This window comes from Alosa alosa, chromosome 6 (assembly GCF_017589495.1).
Source record: "Alosa alosa isolate M-15738 ecotype Scorff River chromosome 6, AALO_Geno_1.1, whole genome shotgun sequence".
NCBI lineage: Eukaryota > Metazoa > Chordata > Actinopteri > Clupeiformes > Clupeidae > Alosa > Alosa alosa.
In genome coordinates this window covers 21,368,840-21,390,514 of record NC_063194.1, presented here as the reverse complement: position 1 = coordinate 21,390,514, position 21,675 = coordinate 21,368,840, and the positions used below count along the sequence as shown (strand labels likewise).

The following is a 21,675-nucleotide window of genomic DNA, read 5'->3' as shown; positions in this document are numbered from 1 at the left end:
CTGGTGCTGCTGCCACCATCCCACGACCCCCCTACCCCTCCACAACACACACACACACACACTTCATCTAGTAATAACCATCCCAGCCTCATGCCCTGTTGCTGGCTAAGCCTGATCCTCCAGCCAGCCCATGAATCAAATCCCCAACTGAGCCATCAAACCCACCACCTATAGTACCTGCAATATGGTCAGCCGTACTATAGTGTCCATGAACCCATATCTCCCAGTTGGTTAAACATCAATGAGACGCATAGGACATTGTATCCCTCTAAAGCATGTCCAATTGAACAGGGAGGAGTGGTTCAAAGAGAAACAATGAATTGTATGAGCTCAAAGTGGCCAACCGATTGCGGTTCAAAGAGAACAATTTTTTGTATAGTAGGGAGGAAGGGTGAGGTTATCTAATTTGTCTTATTAGACAAATTTGTCTCATATTAAAGGAACAAAGGTCTTAATCAATACACTAGGTGTCTGTTCTATATCTGTGCACAACACTCTGTACAGTCCTGGCTTAGTAAATAGGACACAAAGAAAGAGAGAAACTCTTCCAGCCCATCAACATCTTGCCTCAGAAGCACAGACAGGAGGGTCTGTTCCCATATCTGTGCACAACAGGAGGGATAATGTGCCCATCAACATCTTGCCTCAGAAGCACAGACAGGAGGGGATAATGTGCCCATCAACATCTCGCCTCAGAAGCACAGACAGGAGGGGATAATGTGCCCATCAACATCTTGCCTCAGAAGCACAGACAGGAGGGGATAATATGATGGTCTGTTGGGATCACATTAATGTATTCTTCGACCAGTGGACAATTCTTTATCCTGCTCATTATACAGCTACATTACATGCAGAAACGAGACATTGGGATGGACCCGCCCTGTTAATGAAGCGTTCTGCAGCATTCTGAAAAGCTGCACAGTAATTTACACATCAATTTCAGTGTGACCTTCCCTCAGAATCACACACTGTACCTTTAAAGATTAGTGTACATTGTACTGCCAGATTCCTGATAGTGATACAACAGCTTTCAGTACTTTGACCAGACTATGTAGATACATTGGAGCTTCTGCTACCTCAGCCATAACACACACACACGACTCTGAAGACGCAGTACGTCGAAACGTCAGTCGTTTGTGCACCATAATAAAAAAGTTTAAAAGTTCTGAGTGCTCCGGTCATCCCTGGGTTTAGTCTCTCTGAAGTGGCCCAGCCAGTTTCCATAACACACACAATCTGACAATATTATTTTGTTTCATCTTTCCATTTGACCCAAACCCATGGTCACTTATTGCTTTATTTAAAAACATTTGGTTCCATGTGTGCAGCACTGAGGATTTGAACACCCAATAACAAAGTCATCCCCAAACACAAGAGTATTTGTAATAGATCTCTTTATTATAGTGCATTTCTCAGATGTTACAAGATGGGTTAAAAAAGCTAAAAACATTAAACCATTTTAAGAAAAAAGAAAAAAAAAAAACATTATGCACACCTTCTTTTGTTGTTTCAACAGAAATTCTCAAAATGAAAGCTTCACAACTGAACACGGGTAGCTAAAGTATATCAGCTTGCTAAAATACAGTTTTGATACTCAAGTTCATATAGAGGTCAATGACTTGCCATATATGCTGCAGCTCGTCAGCCAGGTCAACGAATGTTCTTTTTGCACTACAGTAGGTGTATATATCTACATATATGATCAAAGTATAAAGGCCAAAAGACACTGAAACTTGCTGAAATTGGTGCTTTTTGCAAAATACAGAGAAAAAAAAAAAATATTCACAAACATGAACGGCTGCTGTCCAGTTGCACGAATATAAAAAGGTGAAAGGTCACCGCTTCCCTTACAAGAGGTCAGTGTTGGGGTCGTGACCTTGGGCTCAATTGGAACATGGGGGGTCTTACAGTGTCTCTGTGACATTCGCAGGAGGCTTTGGAATAAACTGAGAGAAAGAAAGAAAGAAGGAAAGAGAAAGACGGAAAGAAAGAATAATCTCTGTGTCAGTTAAATGAGTGTGGATCTGAAACCCTGGAGAGAGGGGCCAAGGCGCACTGCTGGTGTCTAACTATGATGATGGCTTTGGGGATTGTAGCCACCTGATTTGAAGAATGAAGAAACAAAAAAAAAAATATGGTGAGATGCAACACTGAGCTGGAGCTAACCTGCCCATCACCCTGAAGCTGGTGTGTGTACGTATGTATGTATGTACGTGTGTGTGTGTGCGCGCGTGAGCGAGGGCGAGAGGCGGAGGTGCACTGCGAGAGCAAAGAAACGAACGTCAGCTGCCCTCCTCAGGAGGATCCCCTCCAACAGTAAGGAACTCCCCTTACAGCAGAGCACAAGGCCACCACACTGCTTATCTGAGGGGGTTACAGCAAAGGAGCGAACATGAAGGCCATACAACCAACACCTCACTTTGAATTAGGCGGAACTCACAAATGTCACACACTTTTGGACTAGTAAGGACTAGGCTCAGATGTGTGTGAGATACAGCACAAGCACCCCCACCTTTCTCCCAAAGGAATGACGCAGAGCAAGGATTGGAGCAGCCCTACCCACCCCCAATCATCAGCGCATGCACTACACCATCCCATGCAGCAGCACACACACAGATGGGTTGTGTGTACGTCCCCTCCATACTGGCCTGTGAGACACATAGGACTGAATACTCCATCTGCAGCACTTGATCAGCAGTGAGGTGACCTGTTATGCACACATACACCCACACACAAACCTTAAGAATCAGACAAGGATAGCAGATTGGGGGGGGCAAGAGTTGGTCAGGTATTGTTCCATGGTCGTAGAGGAACCAATGCAAGGAGAGGGGGCAAATGAGCTGACCGTTTGCCGTCCACTTTTCTCCCCTGCAGGCATTTCAGTCGAAGCAAGTACCATGCAGGAAACGAGCAGATGAGGCAGAGGGGGGCTGGCTGGGTCTGAGACACCGGTCAGATGGGCTGGACTGTTCTTTAAATAGGTCTTTACATAGAGGCCTGAAGGCAGAAGGAGCTTTCTGCTTTCAGCCTGCTGCTCTGCCATAAGAGTGGAGGCAGAGGGCTGAACAAACCAGGGGTTTCAGGAGAGACAGGGGGGGTTCGTGTTAGGATGAAAGGCACAGCAGGGCCGCTCCCACTCTCAGCTCAGTGATACACAGACACGCACACACACACACACACACACACACACACGCAGGATGTGTGTATGCAGACAGGCAGCACCGGTCAGAACCTCTGCAGTCAGAGTGAGCGAACCAAAGATGAGGATGGGTAACTATGATGAAGATCTGAAGGGAACTAAGACGAGCTCCGGCCGATGCTGCCACTCTCATTGTTTGCACAGAGACACGCAATTATACACACTCGTACACACACACTCTCGCTCAAATACACTTACACACACACACACTGACAGACACATCCGCGCGCACTCACACACAGCGCACAACAGACGCCGCTAAAGGAATGGATCATTTGGCGTTCTTGAGCTGGTTGGAGAGCCAGTCCAGGCCCTCGTAGAGGCCGTCTCCGCTGGTGGCGCAGGTGGCCTGGATGTACCAGTTGCGGTGGCGCAGGGAGTGCAGGCCCAGCTTGTCGGTGATCTCCGCCGCGTTCATAGCGTTAGGCAGATCCTGAGGGAGAGGAGGGGAGGGTAGAGACCACGTTAGAGGTCTCAATATGACATCGACATCACAAATGTGTAGTCTTGATGGCACGCACACAGGCAACAACACACGCAGATGGGCACGCACAAGCACCCATGACTGTACTTATTAATGTAGCTCAGCACGCACAACAACTTTTCTGACGGCAAGACTAAAGAGTGAGTGTCCTTGGTGCACTGCAAAAAGTGATATCTTACCAAATGTTATAATCTTATATTAAGATAAAAAAAAAAAAAAACTAGTTAGTATTGTTTTTAGTATAAAGATACTTACTTTGAGCTTTCTTTTAAGATTATTTGACTTTAAATAAGTCGAAATCTTAAATTAAGACATAAAAAACAAACATTGTCTTAAATTTTAAGAAATATTTTCTTAATCCATTGGCAGATAAATTTGTTTGTTTTTTATATCTTAAAATAAGTCAAAATCTTTTTAAATTAAGTCAAATAATCTTTCAAGAAAGCTTAAAGTAAGTATCCTTATACTAAAAACAATACCAACTAGATGTTTTCTCTCAATACAAGATTATAACACTTAGTAAGATATCACTTTTTGCAGTGTGTGTGTTAATTGGGTTAAATGTGTTCGGAATAACAGCACTGATACGAGTCCAGGGGTGTAAGAAAAATACAAATTATAGCCTTACATACAATATCTAAATAAAATTAATCCTAACAGGGCTCTACACTAACATTTTTTTTCAGGAGCACTTGTGCGCCCAAGTTAAAAAAAATGTAGAGAACCCTGAACAAAAATTTGGTAGACAGTCAGTTCTGTACTTAACTTACACATAATCTAACATTATACTGCAGCTAAGAGTTAAACATGCCAGTGCACCAATTCTTAATATTAAGAATGACTGACAACATTTAGGCTACAGGAAACAGGATTTTAAAGATCAGTGCCTACTTTATTTTCAGTCTGTTCTATTTTCCTACATTTTGTTAATGTAAAATAATATAATACATTGCCATATTTGCATTTAGCCTGTATATCAAGTATCCTGTCAAATGTAGACTAATTTATTTATTTGTGAATCCATCTATAGCTAATCCAACCTATCTGACTGCATACTGCCTAATACTACTACTAAAACAGTCAATTTTCTTTTCCACAAAACCCAACATAGGCTAATCAAGGATATACGTTTTATACTTTTAGTTTTCATTTGAAATGCTCGGTTTGAATATTCGGTGTAAACAAGCATGTGTGGAAGCCTAGAGTTGTCAGTAGCGTTCTACCTTTGAATAAAATGGGATATAATATTACGGGAGGCTACTTTTGTGCCGGTTCGCTACAGCTATAGTTTGCATATTGCAGCCAATACGTCAACTGGGCTAAAAGGCATGTTGGGTTACCTTTCCTTCTCTCAATGCATTCTCAGAATCTCATCCTGTTCCTCCTATATCCAATGAATTCGGTGGATAGAAGAACTAATTTCTTCAATCTTTGCATCTTGGCTGGCTAGTCTAACTTTCCGCTTTTTCTGGCGGCTCTTGGATTTGATAGAAGCGACTACTAGCGAGGCCTAAACTGCTAACGTTGATGGGAGGTGTAGTTTTTACGTGATTCTATGGTTTGCACCAGTAATGTTTCTCGATGTTGCGGTGTATTTTGTAGACAAACATTGACATGGTTAGAAGTCACCAGCACCAGTGCGCCTAAATATTTTTTTGCACTCGCACAGCATCATTTTTACTCGCATGTGCGAGTGAAATGGGCGCACTGTAGAGGCCTGCCTAACCCATGCATCGTGATAGGCATGGTATCGCCAGATTCCAGGAAAAAGAAAAGATATCCACAATGTCTTACATGCTCCCAATTTAATGGTACAACGTTTCGACCACTACAACTGACGAAGACCTGAGTGGTCGAAACGTTGTACCATTAAATTGGGAGCATGTAAGACAGTGTGTGGATATCTTCTTTTTCCTTTGTATTGGCTAGTATCCGACACCTGCTGAATTTCATTGATGTGCGTACATTCCTACACTATACAAAGTGTTTACATAGGCATTACAAATGTACCTGTTTGTTAGCGAAGACAAGCAGCACTGCGTCTCTGAGCTCATCCTCCGCCAGCATGCGCGTCAGCTCCTCCCTCGCCTCATTCACTCGCTCCCTATCGTTGCTGTCCACCACAAAGATGAGTCCTGAGATGGGGGCGAGGGGAGAGAGAGAGAGAGAGAGAGAGAGAGAAAGACAAGAGGGGGGAGAGAGACAAGACAGAGAGAGATTCCATTTATAAAGTTTGTAAAAGAAGGATGGGAGAGATTTTTAGAATTCAGAGCAAAGAGGAAGAGAGCGGCCCGCTCTAGAGGACGTCCTTACCCTGTGTGTTCTGGAAGTAGTGTCTCCAGAGGGGCCGGATCTTATCCTGACCGCCCACGTCCCACACCGTAAAGCTGATATTCTTGTATTCCACTGTTTCTACATTAAAGCCTGCAGATGGAAATGACCAGTCATACAGTCAGACCCAGAAAAAGGAAACACTCAACAAGCAGTTCTCAACCTCTCAGGAAGTGACGTCAAACACTTAAAATACACGTTTTATCTGTCAAGGATAAGAACAGCAGAGAGAACTACATTACCAATGGTGGGGATGGTAGTGACGATTTCTCCCAGCTTGAGTTTGTAGAGGATGGTGGTCTTTCCTGCAGCATCCAGACCCACCATGAGGATTCTCATCTCCTTCTTCCCAAAGAGGTTCTTGAACAGGCCTGCAAAAACGTTCCCCATCTTGGCTGATCTGTCAGGAAGACGCACAGGAACTCAGGACCCAGCTGGCTCAGAACACAGCTCAGAGCCCTAGTGACTCCAACATGCATTAAGTATGCCCTTGCAATATGCCCTAGCAAAGTGGTGCCGCATATAGACCAGGGTTGCACTAGATAAGATCACGAGTGAACATACTACTGTAGAGTAAATGTAACCATGTTGGGGGATGGTTTTTTCCCCTTTTCTTCATATCTCATCATTGTTACACTCGTCATACTCCACGGACAGCTGAACGGCACCGGTGCAGCCCTGCTGTTCATTTCTACTCGTCAGTGAATCCATTTTATATTTGGCTACCATCGGCACGTTTCAGAGGAACTTCTCCACAATGACCATTTTGCTGTACTTGCATTCACTGTTGTTCTACTGGTCGCTCTAAACAGTGCAAGGCCGGTAACACAATCTTCTCCATAACTCCTTCAAAACTGCAGTGAAAAGCTTCACTATACAATTTACTGAATGGGGAAGGCAGCAACTTATTAACCGACATCGAGGTGGCAATAGACTTATCTATTCGCCTTATTCACCAGGCGGCCATTACGAGGCTAAAGGGTACACTTGCCATCACACCTCAATCCAGCAGATGATTTAATGTTTTCATGAGTTTTCAACCGTCATATTTAATTTCCATTAATCACAGAGTTCCCAAAATCACATATAAGGTGTGTTAGAGTGTCTAGTTTCATCATTTAAAAAAAAAAAAAAACCCTAAAAACTTAATATTACGTTTTTGGCACTCAACGCATGGGAAGGAAAAACGTAATATTACGTTTTTGGCACTCAATGAGTTAACCTCGTAATGGCCGCCCGGTGAATAAGGCGAATTAACATCAACTAGTTGGGTTTACATCAACATTGGTGACCCTAAGGACTAAGACTAAGGCTTCACAAAGTGTGCATGACCAGTTTTACCAGATTTTTTTGTTTTTATAACTCTTTGTCATCACCAGAAAATGCTAGAGTCACTTCCATCAGCTTCATATATCATGAACACAATTTACTAGCCCGACTCCGCCCGTCTACATACTTCCGCTCATTTACATTTCCCTACAGTACTCCGTCTGGAATAGCTCTCGTTCACTTCGTCTACTTCGGCAACTTGTCTCCGAACCAACCAGCAAACAGAGGGCGTTCCTGAGAGCGATTACGTTTAAGCAAGCCTATCATTATCGTTGTGTACCCCTGTGGTTAACATACGTCATTACCAAACGTTAGTGATTGAACTCCAATGATTTCAAACGTCAGACAAGCGTCCACCAACCAGAAATAAACGTTTGCCAATGGATCTAGGCCAGAGTCTGGTATCCAGGCTAACAATTTACTAGAGCACAATAGAAAAAAAGTGGATGCCACTTTATAGGCTAGCATTTCTAAATAAGACTGGACCTATTGGGAAAGTAGGAAGAGCATGACTGACTGAGGGCAGACCACTGAAGCCACCCCCTCACACTCACACGCCCTAAGGCAAGCATAGCTTCTGGTGATACAGGTCAGGCGGTGAGCAGTTCCCTGAGGGTGATGGAGACAGAGAGGGGGGTGCAGAGATAAGGGAGTGAGGGGGTGATCGACAGGCAGACAAAGAGGTCAGTGAGGTGGGAAGTGTGCACGGCTGCCAGGAGCTGAGCGGCAGGCCAGGCAGGTAACACTACACCTGAGCAGGCGGTTACAGGAGCCAGTAGCCCACTGAATTAAACAGGGGGACGTATCAGAGGGAAGACAAGTCATGACATACAGGAGGCTGAATCAGGAGAGGAAAAACAGGCCATCACAGCGAGATGGTTAAACAGGCAGGCAGAGTGAGCGAGTAAAACTGAGGTCAGGGGTGAGGAGGGTTGGTGTTTAGAGACAGGAAGTTATTCCACGGAAAAGAAAAGAGTTGCTCTGAACACAGCAGGGAGAGGCTGGGTGTTCCTTCAGATTGCAGTACAGCAGGCGGGGGCAGCCAGGAATTGGCCTGTGAGCTGGCCCTTCAGCTCAGGTTTACCCAACAGCTTCCCGTGAGGAGGGCGAGGGCCGAAACACGCACACTTACTTCATGTCTGCAGAACACTACCACAGGGGATGAACAATAATGCCACTAATCCACACTGTACAGATAACAGTCCAGAAGAAAAATACTGCAATCACATAGGGAGCTAGAACCCTCCAACAGCTTTTGCCAAGCATTAACTACAGATAAATAAGACTGTGTGTGCGATTACGCCACACACACACAAACATCACCTGCTCCAAGGCAAAAATAAATCTGAGGTGGTGTTGCGACACTCTCCAGAAACCAGAGCGCTGAAGTTTCCAGGACGATATCGGTCGGAGGTACCATCTGACCCAACATCTGTTCTGCGTTGAGAGCACGCACGTGTGTGTGTGTGCTGAAACTATGGGGAAGTGCCGCCTCAAATCAGACACACACCCCACGCAGACTGTGGGCTGTTCAGACACCAGTCATACAGCTGTGGCGTGTGTACATAAGGGAGGAACTGGCGTCACCATATGGAAGTTGGGAGCTTGATTACAGAGTTCACTAGAGAGCCAACACTGGTTTCAGGAATGACAATGCCGGCATTGTATGTGTGCGTAGGCTAAGTGTGTGCACAGCACATATACTGGAGGGGTTGGTATCCTTTTATTGATGCCAAAAGACCACTGAAATGTTAACACTATAATTTGAAAATATTACAACTTTGTTATGCTGATTTGCTTAGCAATCCACACCCACCGCCAACTCCACTTAAATTAAATTCTCCTGTTGACCCAGTCTTAACCTACAGCCCACATCTAGAAGCTCCTCTCCATTCATGCTAGACCACAACTGCCATGTTTCATGCACACACTGCTCACCCTACACACACCAGCCGTGTGAATTATTCAACAGCACCCAAACAGATTAATAATTCACAGTTGGAAGTCCGGCAGTCCTAGCTCCTTATGATGCTCTTCCAACACCTTGGTCATGGACACGAACGTCATCCCCACAACACTTCCTGGCTATTAGCTCCATCTGCCTAAAACTGAAGGGACAGACACCCACCATAAGCGTTTCAGTGTCCGCCCCACGCCATCGCTTGACCATGGGCTATTGTTCCACCACCTTCTGTACCCCACCCTCTCTTTTGAAAGGCTTTCTACTCTGTGGAGAGTTGTATTACTAATTGCTTTTGTAAGCCTACATATTCAGGGTCTTGTTTGCGTATCACAAACGTGAACAAATGAGTGACAGCGCTCATTAGGGAGCCTACAACCCATCTCTGCCTAACCCATCTCTGCCTAACCCATCTCTGCCTAACCCATCTCGCTTGATTCATGCAGGCGTCAGGCCACAAAGTTGAAACTGTGGAGACCACTGAACATCTAGTCTGTAAGTCCTGTTATGCGACTTTCCCATTCCCCTGTTCCTGGATATTCAGGTGGTGTTTTACACCCTGCACAATGTGGAAAAAAAAATCAGACAAGGCTCTTCAGCCAGGGTTTAGCAAGAACATGCTGAGCATCTGTCCCTAAACCTATCCATAGATGTAAACATGGATAAGTCTAACGTGGTCCACACAGTCTTGGAAGAGAAACTCGTTGATTTAAAGGTATGTGCAACAAATTGCAAAAATGTTTACTGGAGCCTTAAAAGCTGACGTAAAGCTCAAAACTACACTTGCCCGATGGAAATCGAGGACAAATTACCAGCTATCGGCCTGCATCAGTGCAGTGTTTTCAAATAGACTGCTACTGCTCATGTTTCCGTTTAAGCGGCTGACAAGACTGGGCTCTACTGACCTCGATCCCACGCAGAGTTAACAATGGCACTCATGGCTTTAACATGTGCAATGACAGTTAAAGGAGATACATCAAGCATTCATGAGACTATTTTATGCACCTGCATTAAGAGACGACCAACTCTACATAGAACTCAGACAACGGCGAATGGTAAACTTCAGGTCCTTGTGTTTAAACATGATTCGGCATAGAAACAGCAACATTAGCTAATAACCCTCGTCGAGTTCTGCGAGACGGACCTGATATACGAATCGGTTGCAACCAAAGCTGACATTTATATCGCCTTGCTTCCATGTAGTTAACGTTACTTGCCCAACAAGTTATCTTGCTCATCTCGGATAGGCTGCAAATACTGGCTATTAACGTTAACCGGCCACTAGTTATCCTTTAACAAGCCATTTGACAAACCAAATATCGTTCACTAACGTTAATGGTTCAACTTTAGGTTCGCTTATTTCGAGGTTAGTTTAGCTCGTTAACATTATACTATAGAGTAACGTCATGAAAATGGAAGTAACGTTAATTTAAATTCATAGCATCCTGCTGTAAAGTGGGGGCAGGATAACATTAATGCTACCACTGACCACCAGGGAATTGTTTATTTAACGTTAAAATTACCAATCTTATTGTTCAATAAGCTACCGGGAAACAACCATTATGATAATAATTAGAGTTAGGGGAAAGTGTCTACTTTCAACATAATAACAAGTGGGTAACGTTAACGCTCAAACTCTATCGTTAACGATGGCATTATCGAGAGATTGATAGCTTGCGTTACATTCCACCTGGCAAATTTACCAGTCCGACTTCCTCAGTTCCGCAAGGAATGGCTCATCACTATGGTTGGCTAGTTAGCTAACAGTTTACAACACTGCAGTAGCCAAAACACACACTCGATAAATGAATCAACGATCATATTCAAACAAAACTACAGTCAATGCCTAAGGGCGTAAAAAGGGCATTTTAGTCGATATCGCCGTTAACAAAATCTTACCGAAACCAGCTAGCGTTAGCTTTAATAAAACGTTAACTAAGGTTAGTAAGCTAACGTTATGCCTGGCTAGCTAACGTTTATGTTGACTTCCGTCACTAGCCTAACGAAAATGAGGCACCGCACAAAGATTACTTCTCAAATAATGTCGACTAGTTGAAGTTGCTGATGCTGTGCAGAGGATTGTTTAAGAAAATACATTTAAATGTTACCTTCTAGACGCGGTTTCTGGATAATTCTCTTAACTCCCCTTCTCCGCTAACGACAAAATGGCGACTTTCACAGGTCTAAAGACAGCCGCGTCATGGGCCTTGCCCATCTTTAAATCTGATCCAATGGAGTTGTCCATACTGGAAATATGTACACGCCCACCACGAATTTTGGCCTATCGTGTAAGATGCAGTGGCTTGCGCAGGTGACAAGGCAAGCAGATAAGAGTCCCTGCTAAATAATACGAGGGTCAGTCCGGCCCGGTACCCGCCCCAGCTCTTTAGTGTTTCCGGCCGAGGCGGATACTGAAATTCAACCAACAAGTCATTCTTGCTGTGCTGGCAATGTGTCCGGAGGTAGGCTATTATTATCACTATTACAGGTGTTGACTCACTTGTTTCAAATCAAACCGGTTTGTAGAGAAGGAACCATGAGCAACATAATCATAACATACAAATGATGGACTACTAAAATGGCCTATTCCATACATTACAGTAGGCCTATGGTATTGGCCCTATTTTAATTGGGTATGGATAGAGCCGGTGAAATTCAGCATTCTCTATATTAAAGACGAGTTTCGGACTAAATTTACAGTTACCTGGAAGGCATGGCAAATATATTTTTTGTTTATATCTTTATTGGGTATGACCTTTACATAAGCCTGCCAAAGTTTGAGCCATTTTGTGTGTTGATTGTGTGATCTGTTTTTAGGATTTATAGCTGAATAAACTTGTAAGATACCTACTTCATAAAATTAGGCAATGTGATATGTATGTGTTAGCAGCACCATAGCCTGTGTGCTTTGTGTTTATATTTAATTTATTAGCAGACGCTTATGTCAAAAACAATGTATGTTATATATGAACTAAGGACCAAACGAAGGACACCAGAGCGGTAGCTCACCCCTACCTTAAAGGTCCTCTAAAGAGTTGTTTTAAATAACATTTCCATTTTGATCGCACATAAACTCTTACTAGAGCAAACAGCACTCTGAGCAGGTCTTATTGCTTGTAAAACAGTCATAGGCAGTTGCTGATCGGGTCCAGTCTAGGAACACTAGTTTCCATTGGGGGTAAATTTAGAAAGTGGGAAAGTTACAGGCTACGCCCTCTCACTTGGCCCTCTCAGCCGTCGTGTCTCCATTACAAAAAGGGACCCTAGCGGGATTTACCAGACTCGGGAGGTGACGTGATCATTCTGCATCATTTAGCCACAGTTTCCATTGATGCAAAGTGGGGAAAGTTACAGGCTGTTGTTGTTGTAGCGAGGGTCAATTCTGCATCATTTACTACTACGTGGCACATCCCGCCTTTAGTCATATCCAGTCAGCATCAAGGACTTTTTTGTGACGAAGAAAAGTACCTACCCCAATAGACCCAGCAGAATCCAGTCTAGGTTGAAAGTGCACAATGGTGATTGTATGTTTGGGACTCCTTTTGAACTCTGTCATGAAATGTAATATGATGAAATGGTAAACAACAAGTAATCAAATGACAGATGCGAAATTCATCACAATACAAAATACATTCCTTCATGAAGTTTGTGTTTAGGGTTAGGTATTATTTTAAATCTGTCAGCTAAATTGTTTGTCTGGATAATAGTGAGAAACATTCGGAGAACAACTGATGCACGACACACACACACACACACACACACACACATACACACAAACACACAAACACACACACACTTAGACACATAAACTGACTCAGATGTATAGGATGCACAGGATTTGCATTTCACCCATATTTTCAGATAACCTGAATTGAAACTTCACTATTTTAGCCCAGTACCACTAAGATCTGTGATAATGACTCCCTTTACCATTAATATATTAATATCACATTCTCTCCGAAGTTCTTGGTTCTATCAGTCTTTTCTAATGCCTATATTTTGATATTTCTGTATTAGAATAAAGGGAGAATAAAGTCAGCCATGGTGTATAACAGAAAGGGTAAAAGGGGTACAAGTGGGATTAGGCTATTAATTCAAAGTCAAGGTGTCTAAATTAATCTCTCTGAGTGTCTGAAAAAGTTCTGTAACATACTAGGCTAGCCTACAGTGATACAACCCACAACAACTTTTCCTGTCTTTACAGCTTTCATTTGGTACTTTTTGTCATATTGACTGACAGACTGCAACATGTTAGTCTTATGGTCTCGAGGATACACTTTTATTCTGTTATAGCAATATAAATGGAAAGAAACACCAGCCCATGTTTGTGATTTCTGCATACAGGTGTCAGAAAGTTTAATAACATATTTTGTGATCACATCCCTTCAATCTTCATAAGCCTATTACACTCAATCACAAGAACGACACAAACATACAGTAAAACCATTGCATTCACATACTGTGCCTCTCTTGTGGATCTGGATATGTGGTTTTGCAGTTTTGGTGTACACCACTAGGTGGAGATCAGTCCTTTGGTTAACCTGGTGCTATTGTGCTATTTCTCACTTGAATGTGAGGAGGTGACATCATACTATCTGAGGGACAATACTATGAAATCAATTATATTACATTTCAATTGCATTTTTGTAAATCATGACAGCTGTTATTGTACAATGTTTTGACTAATCACAATAAGTAAAATATTTGCTGAAATTGCAAGTTTTTTCTTTTTCTTTTTCTTTTTCTTTTTTCTTTTTATTTTATTCCTTTTTTGATTCAGAACTCTTGCAGGGTTTGAGGGCTGCATCTGTGTGTGTGTGTGTGTGTGTGTGTGTGTGCGTGCGTGTGTGTGTGTGTGTGTGTGTGTGTGTGTGTCAGTCTATGCACGTATTTACAAGCTGCTATGGTTCCATTTTCTCCCGTTCCCACTGCCCTTTTTCCGCTGAGCTGTGGCTAAAGTGAGCTGATGACCTCACCAGGCCTCTGCCATCGCCTCTGTCAAAGGAGAAAGAGCAGAGATGGGCGGAGATGTCCATGGTGATTAGATGCACAATCACAAGCGTGGTGACAGAGCAGAAACCAAACAAGAGCACAGAGAGGACTCCAAGTGCTGCTGATGTCAAGGGAGCTCGGAGCCACCAAATATAAACATTGTGCCAAGAATAAACAAGATCTTCCTCTTCTTTCAGACAGGAAGTGGATTAGGAGAAGACTAAGGCCATACCATTATGCTTAATTCTAAAAAAAAACTAAATAGACTATTGGTATCTGATAACTCATATTATCATGGGCTACAAGTAAAGTAAATAATAATAATTCTAGCTCAGTTACTGTTACACTTAGAAGTACTTGGTGGAGGCTCTTATCCAGAACAGACTTAAATTATAATAACAAAAAACAATAACAATGAATAAAACATTATAAGAATCTCAATTATATCCAAACTATAGAATGGAAAAACCTGTAGTATGGTCAGAGAAGCACAATAGAAATAACTTTTGTTGACATTTCAAATGACTATGGAACAGGGCGGGGATGCTCCACTCTATTGATGGAGTTGGTGGTGCCATGTTCTGGAGTCATTTCATCCATCACTTTCAACAAGGAGACATTACTGGCAGACTGGCGCTGTCCTTATCAACTGTTGTAACCAGCATGACAATCAGATGGTGACATTGTTGTTTTGTCCCCATCACACAACTCCCACCCTCACACACAAACGCATACACACGCACCCACACACACATACACTCACACACACACACACACACACACACACAAATGCTACTTCTGGGTTATTCACACAAACACCACAAACTCACATCCTACTGAGTCAATGTTTCTAACTACGTAAAGTACCCCTCTTTCTTCACACACACATACTTACACAAAACACTTTTGAGTCTGACATTCACTACTAACAGTTCCACCTAGCAGAACCTAGTCTAGGTTGAAAGTGCATAGTGGTGATTGTATGTTTGAGACTCGTTTTGAAATTGAACTCTGTCATGAAATGTAATATGATGAAATGGTAAACAACAAGTATTACAAGTAATCAAATGACAGAAATACAAAATACATTCCTTCATGAAGTTTGTGTTTAGGGTTAGGTATTGGGCAATTCCACGCAAAACTGTCACATCCATAACGCCAACTAAATACCATGGCATTATGTTGGCGTTATGGATGTGACAGTTTTGCGCGGAATTGCCATATTGTTTTCAATCTGTCAGCTACATTGTTTGTCTGGATAACAGTGAGAAACATTTGGAGAACAGCTGATGCACACACACACACACACACACACACATACTTAAGACATATAAGCTGACTCAGATGTACAGGGATGCACAGGATTTGCATTTCACCCATATTTGCAGATAACCTGTAGCCTGGAAAATCCAGACCCTGATAATCTAGAAAGATTAAGGGTCTGGCAAAGAGCAATGTAATGGCCCAACTTGAGGGGCAGCAACAAGCATGCACTTAAAAATCTCACTGCACCCAATTGGATAACACTAGACCATGTTTACTCTGAATGATTTCGGATTCGACGCAATCGGATAACACTACGACCAATATGTACTGTCCTCCAACGTTGCAGCGGTATCTTCATCAGTTTAGCTGGTTCCCCGGAATGTTGGGGGAAAAGTAACGTGCATCATTGCTCTTTGCCAGAGTGTCTCGCAGAGACAATTCCATTGTGCTCTCACGAGAACTCTGGATTTCCAGGGTAGATAACCTGAATTGAAATGTCACTATTTTAGCCCAGTACCACTAAGACCTGTGACAATGTCTCCATTTACCATCAATATATTCTCTATTTTTAATATCATATTTTCTCTCCGAAATACTGGTTTCTGACTATCAGTCTTTTCGAATGCTTATATTTTAATATTTCTGTATTAGAATAAAGGGAGAATAACGTCAGCCATGGTGTATAACAGAAAGTGCATGAAGTTATTTTCATTTATCTTCAGTAAAGGTAGGGAAAATTAATTTCAGATGTCAACAGGTAGGCAAAACCATCCCTCCTCTGGGCCTCCCATCCAAAGCAGGTGGGATGTGGGGAGGGGTTCTCAGAGAAAATCAACAGGGAGTCCAATGAGAGAATGATGCAGTCCCTAGTGGCCTCGCCCCCTCGGGACCGCGCCTGCTGTAGGGGTGAAACTTGTGCATGGTTCTTTAAAAAGCTTTGCTGGCCGTTTTGACTGACTCTCCAGCGGACAGACAGCGAGATGAAGAGCATCGCCGATCCGTCATCATGTGCACCGGGCTCCGACGGACCGCCTGCCTGTTGCGCCTCACCGCAATCTGCGTCTTTCTCTCCCACACGGCCGCCTACTTCGGGTCAGCCATGCTTTATTCATTATTTCTCAATGAATGGCTCTCGTGTCCTGGTCATGAGGATATAGATAGCCAAGTATTATAACAACTTTGTTTGTGGGTTACTGGTATATCCTAAATATTGTGTTTCTCATACCTTTTAAAGCATTTGAAGCGGATTGTTATTGTTTTTACGCATTTGGGTAGCTTTGCGCAATTACGCGCGCCATGAGCGATTTGTTTTCATTATTTAGAATTATTTAATAGGCCTAAGTTGAAAGGTGTCGCCTATAATATCATACATATGACTGTTGATAACGGCTGGTAACTGTTGGACTGTTGGCAAAATAACTTCTGACTTCCTACAATTGATGTGAGTTGTTGTTGGGTGTTCCGCACTGCATAATAAGGATATAAATAAACCGTCATGGGCCAATTTAATTAGTTAATTTATTCTTATAATACCTGCTTGTGAATTACGCCTACCGTCCTAATACTGACGGATAGTAGACTAGAAACTGATCTCGCACTCGTTTGCGAGGTAGTCCAACCACGTTCCCTTGCTGCAACCAGATGTCCTCTTTCGGCCGTGATGTTTGGGTTTGGCACTGTCCCAGTGCCCTTGCTTACCTGGTCATTAAAAACTACCAGGCACATGTTCGGAGTGCTGAATTCTTGTAACATTTATATTTATATGTAACAAACCCACCATCTATTGTATAGAACTGACCTAATGGTAACTCATGTGTTGATTATTGACCCCATGTCTATGTAATTCAAATCTCAAACATGTTTAAGTTACATAAATAATACCTTATATATTCATACACATATACACATACCAATATGTGCTTTTCTGTAATATTTGTATGGTCTGTCTCTTACGTCTTCGTGTTGTACTTTCTAACGTTGTCCTCACATCTCACGACGATTCATTCATTAAAAAAAAAAACAGCAGGCTGTTTCAATTGTGAATCAGAACAGCAAACATGAATCCCCAATGAAATTGATTATTGCACGGGGGGGGGATAGGACACGTCGTATATAAAATTCTTTCTTTCTTATTTTCAGGCTGACAGGTCGGGAGCCCTTGGTCTTTCTACCGGGTCCCTTCTCCAGTGATCCCCCATCGGGCAAAGCGCACCTGAAACAATGCGAGCAGCTGAGCTTGACCCGCCGACAGAAGCGTTTGTGTCGCCGGGAGCCTGGGCTGGCTGAAACGTTAAGAGAGTCGGTTCGCCTCAGCCTCTTGGAGTGTCGGTACCAGTTCCGCAATGAACGATGGAACTGTAGCATGGATGGCCGTGGCAGCCTCTTGAAAAGAAGTAAGAATTGCATCAATTGTAGGCTATTGAAAAAAAAACATTAATTGCACTGAAAAAATGGTTTTGCCTCATTCACGAAGAATGTGGAAATAATATCAAGAGTTAATAATTAATTAGCCTGAAAACCAAGTCTTACTAATTCTGAATGCTTAAATTTTTAGACGTTACTGTTTATTCAGAAATAGCCGCAGGCCTGCATGGTGATTAGTTTAGGCTAACTTAACCTAAATATTTCTTACATCTTTCATGTGCTCAATCTTGGGCTGGGAACCGTAAAGCCATGTGCAGGTCAGCATGCCGGTAATGAGGGACTTGGGAAGGCAGGAATCCCTGTGTGGTGCGGCCTCGCAGGGCCGCGGGAGATATTTTTATCTCGCGGAAGAGCGCCCAGTTCTCAGAGGAAAAGGGCGGTGTGATTGCAAGCTTTCATCTAAGAAAAATCCCTTCCTAGTCAAAATAGTAATTAATTGGATCAAAATATACCCCAGTGACGGCTCTGGGCTGAGCAAACAACGACTTTAAACCCGCGCTGTGAGGTCGGAGGGGGATTATGGTTAAGTCGTAGTGAAATAAGGCACTCAACATTTAATTGAAAAAGTAGCAGTACATGCGCTGAAAAAATAATTTAAATAATAGCAGAAACCACTGTGACCAGTAGGCCTATATTTTTCAGACTAAAGCCTTTGCCACATAGCCAGTCTGGGCTAGTCCGGTCACTAGCCTAAATAGTATTTTACGCATAGTATGCCTAGTATTAATCTAAATTCACGTTTATTCAATTAAGATATTAATTAAATGGTGTTCGATTCTGTATATGTGAAAATGTGTAAAAAATATGTGTTATTATACAGGGTTAAAGTTATTTTAAATGTTTTTCACAGGTTTCAAGGAAACGGCATTCCTCCTGGCCGTGTCTTCCGCAGCATTATCTCACGCACTGGCGAAAGCCTGCAGCTCGGGGCGCATGGAGCGCTGCACGTGCGACGACTCGCCCGGCCTGCAGCACCGCGAGGCCTGGCAGTGGGGCGTCTGTGGGGATAATTTGAAGTACAGCACCAAGTTCCTCAAAAAGTTCCTGGGCCAGAAACGGGTTAGCAAGGACTTGAGGGCCCACATCGACTCCCATAATATCAATGTGGGGATTCGGGTAAGTCATGCCCTCTGTCTTTTTCTCCTTCTCTCACACACACACACACACACACACACTCACCTATGCCTAAGAGTTTCCTTATAGTTCCAGCAAAAGACAGTTCTCTATGGGTGTTCTGTGGGAGTTTAGTTTTGACCACCACCATGTGTCTCCAATGGGGAGATGTTGTCTGGAGCCCGGAGGGGCCAAGCTTCTCTTTGGCTGAGACGGGCAAGTGAGAGCCGGATCTGTGGAGCCAGGTGCCCCCCCCCTCGGTCTCAGCCCAGGCGTGACAGCGCTTGCAGTGGGGGCCCACTGTAAATTAGAGGTCTCCCTTTTTGAGCGATTATAAAGCCTCTGTAATATAGTAGCATTTTTTCCGCATTCTGTATGCCCTGCATGCCACCGCCACAGCCGCTGCACCACTCAGGGAAATCATAAATCCTCATAACAGCACGGTAACCAGGAGACAGCCAGCCTCGGGCTGTCCGCTCTGAGAGAGACAGAGACACAGAGAGAGAGAGGGAGAGAGAGAGAGAGTGCTAAATGTGGACAAAGAGAAAAAGAGAGACAGGAAGGATAAACTTTGAACTGCTTTATCTCGATCTCTCTGAGGCCCTGTAGTGCTGCTGAACACCTAGGGCCAGGAATGGTAAGAAAAACAAGTCAAAGGGGTATGATGTTTTCCCCTCCTCTCCTCTCCTCTCCCCCATCCTATCTTCACCCGTTTACCTGTCTGTCAAGCAGCCCTGGGGGGCTCATACCTGCGTGGGGCAGGACTGAGCAGAGGCAGTGCAACCCCCACCTTGCCTCTGGGTACCCCGCACCCGCTTCTGCTCCATCATGACCTCACTCTTCTTCTTTGTCTGTCTGTCTGTCCCCTTGTCTTCCTGTCCTTAATCTCTCTCTCTCTCTCTCTCTCTCTCTCTCTCTCTCTCTCTCTCTCTCTCTCTCTTTCCGTCTGTCCTTGCCTTTATCTCTCTTAGCAAGGGTCCACCCTGGGTGAACTTTTGACCAGAGGCACCGACCCCTCCCAACATTGCCTCTACATCTGTGAGAAAAACGTGTTTCTATTTTCCAAATCAGTGGACAGGGACAAGAGGGCAGACAGGACGTGTTAGGTGTAAATGTGAAGAGAGATAGACGAACAGACAGATAGACAGACAGACAGATAGAAAAGTGTAAGAGAGAGAAAGAAAACTCATAAACGAATTGGAACACGACTGGCAGATCAGCAAAACAGTAAAAAGTGTCTATATAGCCAGTAGGACTGGAAAAGACATGTCAGGCATGTTTGAGAGAGAAAGGGCTAAGTGAGAGACAGTAATAGAGGGTAAGGAGAAATGGAGGGAGAGAGGAGAGAGAGAGAGATCCACAGGACTCGTCTGAACACATAGCGTGTGGATCCCCAGGCACTGTTGGGGGGTCAGAGGTGCATGAAATACGGCAGATTGGGCGTCCCTCTCCACCCCACCATCCATCACACTAACGACACACACACACACACATACACACACACACACACACACACTAAGAGCTCGCAGTGCATCCACCCAAAATCCTACTGAACACCCCCCCTCCCCACACACACAGACACACACACACACACACACCACAGGAAACATGTTCACAGCGTCCCCTGATCGGCACCTAAGATAAGACTAGTGTTAATGAATCAGGGTGATGAAACTGACATGCCCCCCCCCTCCCTCTATGCATCTGCATTCTCATTGCCTCTCATTTGGTCTCTTCCACCCTGTTCCCACACTCTTCTCCCATATAGTTTTCAATGATTATCTCTGCTGTATGCGTCTCCACTTCCACCCCTCTGTTCATTGTTTTACACCTTGACCCCTGACCTTTGACCCCCCTCTGTCGACACAGGCGGTGAAGAGCGGCCTCAAGACCACCTGCAAGTGCCACGGCGTGTCGGGCTCGTGTGCCGTGCGCACCTGCTGGAAGCAGCTGTCGCCCTTCCACGACACGGGCCGCCTGCTCAAGTTCCGCTACGACACGGCCGTGCGGGTCCTCAGCGCCACCAACGTCGCCACCGCCGGGGACGTGGAGCTCTCCGGAGGCGGCCACCGCAGGTACCCCTCAGCCGCCCCCTCCGGCTCGGGCACCTCAGGGGGCTCCGGGGCCGCCATCGCCGCCATGACGCCCCGGGCACGCCCCACCGAGCTGGTCTACCTGGAGGAGTCGCCGAGCTTCTGCCGGCAGTCGCGCTACTCGCCGGGCACAGCGGGCCGGCCGTGCGCCAAGGACACCAGCTGCGGCAGCCTGTGCTGCGGGCGCGGCTACAACACGGCGCTGCGCCTCACCACGCTCTCCTGCCACTGCCAGGTGCGCTGGTGCTGCCACGTGGAGTGCCAGACCTGCCTCCGCGAGGAGGAGGTGTACACCTGCAAGAAACACTGACCGAGGGGACGAGAGGGACCGAGAGGGACAATACGGGAGGGAGGGAGGGAGAGAGAGAACGTCTGACAGGATGTAAGGAAGAAAGAAAGCAAGAAAGAAAGAAGGAAAGAAAGAGCAAAATAATGAAAGGAAGGAAGGAAGGAAAGAAGCCATTAAAATTAAATGATGTAAAGA

The 21,675-nt window shown here is 44.4% G+C and overlaps 2 protein-coding genes across 2 annotated transcripts; one reads left to right on the top strand and one right to left on the bottom strand.

The window, feature by feature from the left end:
* Nucleotides 1–1,377: 1,377 nt before the first annotated feature.
* Nucleotides 1,378–11,531, bottom strand: arf2a (ADP-ribosylation factor 2a). The gene is made up of 5 exons (XM_048245676.1): nucleotides 11,412–11,531; nucleotides 6,257–6,414; nucleotides 5,997–6,107; nucleotides 5,694–5,818; nucleotides 1,378–3,632 (listed from the first exon to the last, which is right to left on the bottom strand). The coding sequence occupies exons 2-5, from the start codon at nucleotides 6,402–6,404 to the stop codon at nucleotides 3,471–3,473; spliced, it is 546 nt and encodes a 181-aa protein (XP_048101633.1). The 5' UTR covers nucleotides 6,405–6,414; nucleotides 11,412–11,531; the 3' UTR covers nucleotides 1,378–3,470.
* Nucleotides 11,532–16,534: 5,003 nt separating this feature from the next.
* On the top strand, nucleotides 16,535–21,521 carry wnt9b (wingless-type MMTV integration site family, member 9B). The gene is made up of 4 exons (XM_048246533.1): nucleotides 16,535–16,653; nucleotides 17,701–17,954; nucleotides 18,836–19,101; nucleotides 20,968–21,521. Exons 1-4 carry the CDS (start codon nucleotides 16,568–16,570, stop codon nucleotides 21,499–21,501), a joined length of 1,140 nt encoding a protein of 379 aa, XP_048102490.1. The 5' UTR covers nucleotides 16,535–16,567; the 3' UTR covers nucleotides 21,502–21,521.
* Nucleotides 21,522–21,675: the final 154 nt, after the last annotated feature.

Bases quoted from the DNA above. Each gene is read 5' to 3' on its own strand.
- arf2a (XM_048245676.1), bottom strand. From the start codon at position 6,404: ATGGGGAACGTTTTTGCAGGCCTGTTCAAGAACCTCTTTGGGAAGAAG. The intron at 6,108-6,256 runs GTAATGTAGTTC...TTCCATCTGCAG, and splicing joins CACTACCATCCCCACCATTG to GCTTTAATGTAGAAACAGTG. The intron at 3,633-5,693 runs GTACATTTGTAA...CCTCTCCCTCAG, and splicing joins TTGTCTTCGCTAACAAACAG to GATCTGCCTAACGCTATGAA.
- wnt9b (XM_048246533.1), top strand. From the start codon at position 16,568: ATGTGCACCGGGCTCCGACGGACCGCCTGCCTGTTGCGCCTCACCGCA. The intron at 17,955-18,835 runs GTAAGAATTGCA...TGTTTTTCACAG, and splicing joins TGGCAGCCTCTTGAAAAGAA to GTTTCAAGGAAACGGCATTC. The intron at 19,102-20,967 runs GTAAGTCATGCC...CTGTCGACACAG, and splicing joins ATATCAATGTGGGGATTCGG to GCGGTGAAGAGCGGCCTCAA.